Source organism: Dipodomys spectabilis, unplaced genomic scaffold (genome assembly GCF_019054845.1).
Source record: "Dipodomys spectabilis isolate Male_0828 unplaced genomic scaffold, ASM1905484v1 ptg000045l, whole genome shotgun sequence".
NCBI lineage: Eukaryota > Metazoa > Chordata > Mammalia > Rodentia > Heteromyidae > Dipodomys > Dipodomys spectabilis.
In genome coordinates this window covers 2,731,701-2,740,686 of record NW_024870722.1, presented here as the reverse complement: position 1 = coordinate 2,740,686, position 8,986 = coordinate 2,731,701, and the positions used below count along the sequence as shown (strand labels likewise).

Below are 8,986 nucleotides of genomic sequence, written 5' to 3'. Positions count from 1 at the left end.
ACTGGTTTAGGGACAGCAGGGACAGCAATACATTTGTGTTAAGCTGCATTCTCCACCTCCACTTTACTCCCTTGCAGAGCTCCTTCAAGCCAGGCATAAGCTCGGCAGATCTTTGCCTGTTGCTCTGCCTGGACTTCTCCAGCACCTGGTTTCACATATAAGTGTGAACTGTCTTGTTCTGGTACAACTCAGCCCAGGACAGCAGACACAGGCTCTCAGCACTATAAGCTGTGAGCAAGAGCATCTCACCATCTGCCTCTGCTTTCACTGCCACAACTCAATCTCACATTATTACAGGATCAAGCTAAGTAAGTCCTAATCATCCTAACCAAATTTTTCCAACAATCTTTCAAAAGAACATCTCAATAACCTTACAACAACTAATTTAAATGGAACTTTGTTCAAGATAAGGGGTGGGATTGGTTGAGCGTGTGGTTAAAAGTAAATCAAAATTAAGGGGCTTGAAAGAAAGACTACAAGGAAGGCTTCCATTAGCAATCGTTGTTCATTCTCCTCAGCTCTTACAGAAGCCTGAGGAGAGAGAAAAATAGACATGGAAGGAAGAGCACGTGTCAAATACAAATGTCCATATCCTGCCATGGCATCTACTACAATGTGAATTCTGCAATGTTTTCCATTTCCCTTCAGTTAGTGGCAAACAGATATTCAGTTGAAACTACCCATGGGAATGACTCATGGCAGGGGAGAATGCCCAGAGGGGACAGGCATCTCAGAGGATCAGCAGGCCTCAGAGTGGTATTATCTTGAGAGAGAGAAAGGACCTGAAGATGGTTTGGGGGTTCCAACACCACGTGGGTATGTGAGATGCACATTTTGCAAACCTATGGGACTTGAGCAACATTCCTGCAGCATGGTGGAATGTACAACAGTGAAAAGAAGGGATCTGCTGCCCCTACCTTCTCACGAAGAACTGACCCCTGACCCGGTGCCTGTCTGAAGCTCTGGGAATCTCGTGGCTGTCAGAAAGCCACAGAGGCCGAGCACACACAGTTTTGCTGCTAATTCCTAAGTAAAAACAATATTTTTACTTCCGGCATTCAGGAAAAAAAAAAAAACCACTGATTCAACATGTGTTTGGAAAACAGGCCGCAGCCTCTGGCCTGGGGCTTTGCTAATGCCATCAACAGCAACCATGACGAACATAAAGGAAAAGAAACTATCCGTACATCCTTCAAACATGGCGGTGTGTACCAAATTTCTTATTTTGCATATTGATTAAGAAGGAAGTGCCATACAGTCCAAAAACTCATGACAAATGCACTGGCAAAAACCATATACCATAAGGATGACAAGGCTGGAAGGGACGAGGCTGACAAAGACAACCCCCAGGGTGACTTTCTTAGACACCAGCAAGTAGATGCCCAAGGGTAAGGAGCTGAAGTAGAGCAAGCCCAACAACCACACCAACACCCGGATCGAGGTCTGAAACAGCAGGGATGTGCAGTTCCACACAGTCCAGTTATGGGACACGGTGGTGACGGAGTCGAAACTTGCTGGCCTGTAGAATTCAACTACAGGTGCGGAACTCAGAGATGGGGAGCTCTCCCTCTGCACCTCCATGATGGTGATCACCAGACAGTTGGAAGACGTGTGAGAAGGGCTGACAAGGGAGGCCAGCCTCTTGGGGGTCAATAGCAGCTCGGTGGGGTTCTCTGGCAGGCACTTCCTCCCTTTGCTTCCACCACAAGTCAAGTTTACAAGGATGTTGTTGTCATCGGGTAAACTACTAACCTCGTCATCCGGCAGGCATGTCTCAAACCTGCAGAAGGGGCAGACAATCACACCTGGAGGGGAGTCCCCAAAGTCTATGATCTTGTAGAGGCATTTGGCACATACCCTGTGACAGCACTCCAGCACCTTGGGTTTCCTCTGCTTCAGATTGTAGCGATTATAGCAGATCTTGCACTCAAGCTCATCGGACACCTGAGACTCTGTGGCATCTTCAGATGCCAGCTGGCTGGCCATCTTGAATTACATGCACAATCTTTCACAGATGCAGCTGGTTGAAGAACCACATCAATTAAAGTGTCCTTCTGAGTAACATGTCATCTGAATCAGGAAGGGAGGCAAAAGGCTGGAAAAATAGTGAAGGAAACCAGACATCTTCTGGGCATTTTCAGCTTCTGCTTATAACTCTGTCTCAAATGTATATTTTAGAAAGGCCGCCCAGAGGATCTGAAAAGGAAAACAAAGAAATTCTAATATAGTGAAAAATTCACTGAAAAGGTATTTCTGAAATATGCTTTATGAAATTTCCTGAGCTCCAAAGACTAGAAGCAATAGATTAACTGGCTAAATCCCTTCATCTTTTACCCTCCATCCCCGGAACAGAAGTCTCATCTCCATAGAGCTGTTCCAATCCACAGATATGGAAAGGGGAGCAACTACAAATTCTAATAGATATACACTGCTATCAAGCTGTGTCACGTATGTGAATAGAAGAGAGCCTCTGGAATCTGCACCAAATTCTGACTTGTATCAGAAACATCAATGTTGGTGAAAGCAACAGCCAGCTATCTTAGTACCTTTGGTGGTGTTTACTAACCATCAAAAGAGAGAACCTGAAGGATGAAAGTTAAGAATAAATTTTCATTTATGAGGAAATGGAAAGACTTGGGAAAAAATTATGTTACATCAAAGTAAGCCAGACCCGAAGAGACATTGGTTGCATGGTTTCCTTCATTTATTATAATTAGAATGTGCCTATAAATCTACAAGTAAACACACTGGGTGATAAAAGACAAGAAAATACACTTGGATATGATAATAGAGGCCTCTAGACATTCATACAGTGAGACCAAAGATGGATTATAACTTAGGAGAGGATCACAAAGGCTCAATAGCTATGTGCATATGATCATATAAAAGGATATTTATTGAAATGAACTCCAAGAAATGGAAGCAAGAATTTTTTTTGCCTTTGTTGCTGCTTTTGTTTTCTGTACCTTTTGTCCTCTGTGTAAGTTCATCTGTTTTGGAGAGGGTAAGGAGGAAGCACAGGAATGGTGGGACAAAGGGTGAACAAATACAGCTATGATATCAGACACTATGTTGAAGATGAACTATACAACTTGCGTGGGGGGGGGGGGGGAGAGACAGACTGGGGAGAGAGCCAGGGAAAGGCTAACACTGTTAAAAAAGGAATGTACCCATTATCAACCTTTATAATAACAAAAACAAAAAGCAACAAAAAAGATACATTTTCAGAAAGTGTTTTGATGGAGATGAGAACATGTTTGTGGAGAAGATGGCTCTCAACTTGTTGATGTAAAGAAGTCTGTTCCATAATCATCTTTGTTTAACTATTGCATTTCAGATCTTTCATTTCACTACAAGATTGAAGGCCATACTTATGAATACACAGTCATCCAAGGTAGAATGATGCAAATGCCACTTGACATAGCAACAGAAGCAAGTTGAGTCTAATATCCAAGAAAGAGAAGTAAACACAGAGAATAATGCACAGCACATCTCAGTGTTATGAAGAATCACCCAATATGGCTGTCAAGAAATACTCAACATTTACCTACTCACCTACTTTATTTTCCACAACCTCCTTGTGGTCAGCAGAAAGCAATCTGCCATCCTGATACTCATGACAGTGACATTATTGTCACTACTTTTGGACAAAGGGCTGAAGGCTGATTTCCTGAACACAGCTATCTATGGTATTAGAGAAACCATTTTCCTTAGCTTTAATAGGCAAAACATTTGGTGGTTGGTGGTTGTAGATTTGTCTTAAATTATGCTTGCTTGGAAAATAGCAAAATACATTCGAAATTCTGATCACATCCCCCCCCCCCAAACAATAATAGCAGAAGACTGTCAAAACATTTCTAAGAAGCAGAGTGCAACTCTGCTAAAATTTAAAATTGCTATGGATCATACTGAATTAACACAGAAGAGGCAGGGGGTAGCTAGTTGGAAAACTTGAAAAATCACAAAGAGCTAAGCTGTGCATACACACTTTTCATTTCTGACTTTTGTTCATTTTTAATTGGGTTCTTACTCTTCGAGAATGCATATTTGAGTATCAGTGGCTAGATGTACACTTGTGGCAAAAGGAATTCAGGCAATAGAATGGTGAGCATCTAAAAAAATATAGATAGAATTTTTAAAAGTTTATTCTACATGTTTGCATGCAAAAACTGCTAGCATGAACATAACCAAGGTATGAAATCACCTCAGATGCCCCTCAATGGACAAATGGATCAAGAAAATGAGGTACATATACACAATGGAATGTTATTCAACCATTAGAAAGAATGACACTGCATCATTTGAAAAGAAATGAAAGGACCTGGAAAAAAAATATGTTAAGTGAAGTAAATCAGGTCCAGCAAGACAAAGGTTAAATGTTTTCTTTCATATATAGAACTAGAATTAGTTTGTAAATATGTAAGTAAATACTCTGAGTAGTATGCAAGGGTCCACAAATTTATTGACTGAAATATGGTAGACTCAGGGGAGAACTCAAACAGTGTAATTCCTTAGGAAAGGCTAAATCAAATGTCAACAAAATAAGCATCAGGAAAAGGGTACTTGAAAGGAATAAGGTAGGGCCAATGGGTGTGGGGGGTAGATGATTAAAGATGAGAAGCGGGAGAAATGTAGCCAAGAATTTCAATGCATATCCTACAAAATTAAGAAAAGCGATGAAGGGGTGGGTTGGGAGGGAGGGGTGAGAATGTTGAAAAAGGGTGACATTGATCAAGACACATTGTATTCATAAACTGCTTTGATGAATGGCAACTCCTTTGTACAACAATAGAAAATTTAAAAAACGATAATAGAAAATAATTTTTTAAATGCTAGCAGGAACCAATATCTATGTATGTAGTCTTACACACACACAAAAGGTATACAGACACAAGCATCAACTCTTGGATGCCTTTTCCTTCCATATGACCTAAGCATTTTCTTCATTTCTGACCCAATCCTGTTCAGGATGCACACATTTGTGTGGATGCATCTGGCCCACAGCCGCACAAAGCAGTTGTGTTGGCTTTTGCCTCCTGTGAGATGCACATCTCCAAGATGATAGCCAAGGACTGAGAAGGAGCTCCATCCTGTTGACCACACCTGATCCAACTACCTTCGAAGGACAGTCTTTACCTCTCAGTGGAGCATTTCTGGTCCACCTCCTGGAGGGCTCCTGATTACTCCCTGCTGAACCCATTCTCTGAGCAGCCCCACCTGTCAACCTTACAAACCTGCCATCGGTGGGAAGAGAGCATGGTAAATTACCTCTGCAACTTCTTTCCATTCAGTCTCATGCCCTCCCAAGCAAAAGTGTCCCACGGCTGACAACTCTAGTTGGATAACAGCAGCAACTGCCCCACTGCCATGGAAAGCAGTGAACACATGCGTTAATGGCATGAGGGAAAAGAAGGCAAAACAGCCAGTGATGATATAACTGCACAGAGTGACATCAAGAGCCCAGAAGGCTAGCGCCAACCCACAGATACACCAAAATAAAGTCTAAGTGTGAGGGCATGTTGTGCATCAGCATCTGATGGCCAGCCGGTCACACTGCAATCTTCTGACCGTGCTCTCAGCCATCAGAGGAGGACTAGCCACAATGCCTACCTGGCAATTCTGAGACCTAATAATTTTTACATATATACTGAGCTGTTATTTGACCAGAGCTTATTTTTTTCCCCCATGGAAATATTACACCAGGAGGGCAGGGGGAAAGAAAGAGGAATGATGAAAATGAACTTGAACGAAGTGTATTGTATCCATATATACAAACGTCAAGACAGAAGAAGTCTCACCATGTACAATTTAGCATGTACCAACACAAACAAAATTAGAAATATACCACCAGACCTTTGAACATGTAAAACAATGTTGTTATGAGATCCTCATATATGGGCTTCCTGGTAACATGCAAAGAAAATACTAGTTGTTCACTTATCCAATCAAAAAGATGCCTACCTGGGCTGGGAAGGCGGCTCAGTGGTAGAGTGCTTGCCTCACATGCATGAGGTTTGACTCCTCAGCACCACATAAACAGAAAAATCCATAAGTGGCTCAAGTAGTAGAGCTGAAGAGCTCAGGGACAGTGAGCAGGCCCAGAGTTCAAGCCCCACAACCAACCAAAAAAGACACCTACCCAAGGGTAACAAGTTTGAAAAGAAATGTACTTATTACCTTACGTAACTGTAACCCCTCTGTACATCACCTAGACAATAAAAAACAAACAAACAAAGAAAGATGCCTACTCTAGCTGGGTGCTGGTGGTTCATACCTGTAAGTCTAACTACTCAGAGACTGAGATCTGAAGATTGCAGTTCAAAGCCAACCCAGGCAGAAAATCTGTGAGACCACCAAAAGAATCTGTGGCTCAACAAGGAGAGAGCTAGCCTTGAATAAAACAGCTCAGGGACATCTGTACGCAGGCCCTGAATTCAAGCTCCGGAACCAGGGAAAGGTGCCCACCTTATTACCAACTCTTACAAACCCGCTCCGTCAGGTTCAGAGGCTAGCTCCAAGACGGGTGCTGTGGGTAGCCAGCCATCCAGCCTTGAGGCCTAGCCACAGTCTTGCAAATGAGAACCCACAAGGGTCTCTTTCTGGAGTGGCAGACAACAGCATGGTGACTGTTCTTCTCCAGAAGCCAGGCAATTAACTGTTATAGGTCTTGAAAAAGATTCATCTGTGTCATTCTGACTCTAAGGTCCCACAAATACCTGAGTACCCTATATTTTTAGAATAAAAACTTGTGATCAGAGTTGGGTCCTCAAATACACCACTGGCTTTGATCTGCTAATATTTTACTGAGAATTTTGCATCTATATTCAAAGTTAAATTTGGCTCTAGACTTCTTTTCTATTTTATGGAGTTTTGATACTAAACGTGCTTATTTTATAAGAGAATTAGGAATTCTTCAGCTTCTTCTTGGCCAGTTTAAATGCAGGTAAAACGTATTTTTTCAAATACATAAGACTCAGCTGTAATTTTACTGTAATTCTATCACCATTTTCAGTGGTAGGTCTTTAATCTCTTTTTATGTCTCTTACGGTCAGCATCTCATCTTATTCAAAGATTCCATTTTCCTCAGCATTTGGCAAAAAAAAAAAAAAAAAAATTCTTCTGCCTATTCAAATTCTTTGCCACACAATCAATTTCCTAATCAGATAATTCTTTATATCAATTTTATTATGCTACTCAAAGAACCAGTAATTATTGTATTTCTTCCTCCTCTTCTTCCTTTTCCTCTTCTTCCTCTTCCTTCTTCCTCCTCCTCTTCCTCTTCTTCTTTTTCCCTCCTCTTCCTCTTCTTCTTTTTCCCTCCTCCTCCCCTTCTTCCTTCCTTCTTCTTCTTCTTCTTCTTCTTCTTCTTCTTCTTCTTCTTCTTCTTCTTCTTCTTCTTCTTCTTCTTCTTCTTCTTCTTCTTCTTCCTCCTCCTCCTCCTCCTCCTCCTCCTCCTCCTCCTCCTCCTCCTCCTCCTCCTCCTCCTCCTCCTCCTCCTCCTCCTCTTCCTCCTCCTCCTCCTCCCCTTCCCTCTCCCCCTCATCCTTCTCCCCCTCTTCCTTCTCCTCTTCCCCCTCTTCCTTCTCCTCCTCCACCCTTTTCCTCCCCCTCTCACTCCTCCTCCTCCTCCTCCTCCTCCTCCTCCTCCTCCTCCTCCTCCTCCTCCTCCTCCTCCTCCTCCTCCTCCTCCTTTCTTTTTCTTATTTTTTGGTGCTGGTCCAGGAGCTTGAACTCAGGGCCTAGACATTGTCCCTGAGCTTCTTTTGCTCAAGGCTAGTGCTCTACCACTTGAGCTACAGTGCCACTTCTAGATTTTCTAGTAGTTTTTTATAGGTTTATTTTTTGGGGGTAGGGAAGCTGGGGGGTTGTGTTTGTTTTTTTTTTCTTTTTTCTTTTTTAGTGGAGATAAAGAGTCTCAGGGACTTTCCTATCAAGGGTTGTCTTTAAACCATAATCCTCAGATCTCAGCCTCCTTAGTAGCTGGGATTACAGACTGAGCCACAGGTGCCTGGTGACTCAAATTCTTTGATACAAAGGTTATAAAGTGTTTAAATTCAAAACAAAATTATTTTTATTATATTTTGTGATTTATTTCTAATCCTAACAGATGATTAAAGAACAAGAGCTACAAAAATATCTTTTCTTTTGAACTTATGAAAGTGTTCTTCTAGTCAAATATATGATCAATTTTTTCTAAATATTCTAGAAAATAATATTCTGTATTAATGAGATGAAGGACTTCAGTACATCTACTAAACCCAACTTTCTTATTCATGAAATTTTTCTGCCCTTCAACTGTGAACATGTTTATGACAGGTGGAGTGCATTTCTAAACATTTTGATTTATATACTTTGTGACTATCACATTACATGTAAGTTTTACTTACCCTCTTAATAGGTTCTTCCTTCTATCACGATGCAATATCTTTTCTTTCCTGTTTGTACCTTTAACTCAAATACCCCATCTAATCCTAACTTGCAAGTTCCACTGATCACATCGGTCAGAATCTTCATCTGCCCAATTTCCAACCTCGAGCACTTTACTTCAAGTATTTCCTATAGACAGCACGTAACTGGGTTTTGATTTTTGACTTAACTTGTCACATGTCAAAACTTTTAAGGGGAAAACTCAATTCATTCACACTTAAAGATTTTTATGTGAACTTATCCTTTCCTTCACACTTGAGTTAACTGATAAAGGTTGACATATTTTTTTTATCTGCCTTCATCTGGAGATTTGTGCTTCTGGCTGGGGTTTTGTGTTTGATACTCTTTTTTTCTTAAGCATTTGAGGAAATGTATGATAGCTCTGAATTCTTATAGAGCAAAAGGCCATCATTCTAACTGGAAAAGGGCAGCATGGCTCCTGGTCTACAGAACTTATATCGCCCATTCCAGCTTTATGTCATGGATGTGAATGTACAGCTAGTCTGTACTTCATCATTGGTCATTTATTTCTCTGTCTGAAAGTCTCTTAAGTTTCTGC

General features: G+C 41.4%; 1 protein-coding gene across 1 annotated transcript; it reads right to left on the bottom strand.

The window, feature by feature from the left end:
- Positions 1 to 1,149: 1,149 nt before the first annotated feature.
- Rnf182 (ring finger protein 182) lies at positions 1,150 to 2,121 on the bottom strand. The gene has a single exon (XM_042678579.1). It carries the CDS (start codon positions 1,984 to 1,986, stop codon positions 1,237 to 1,239), a length of 750 nt encoding a protein of 249 aa, XP_042534513.1. The 5' UTR covers positions 1,987 to 2,121; the 3' UTR covers positions 1,150 to 1,236.
- Between the last annotated feature and the right edge of the window lie 6,865 nt (positions 2,122 to 8,986).

What these genes read in the sequence shown, in the direction of transcription:
- Rnf182 (XM_042678579.1), bottom strand. Translation starts at nt 1,986, where the DNA reads ATGGCCAGCCAGCTGGCATCTGAAGATGCCACAGAGTCTCAGGTGTCC.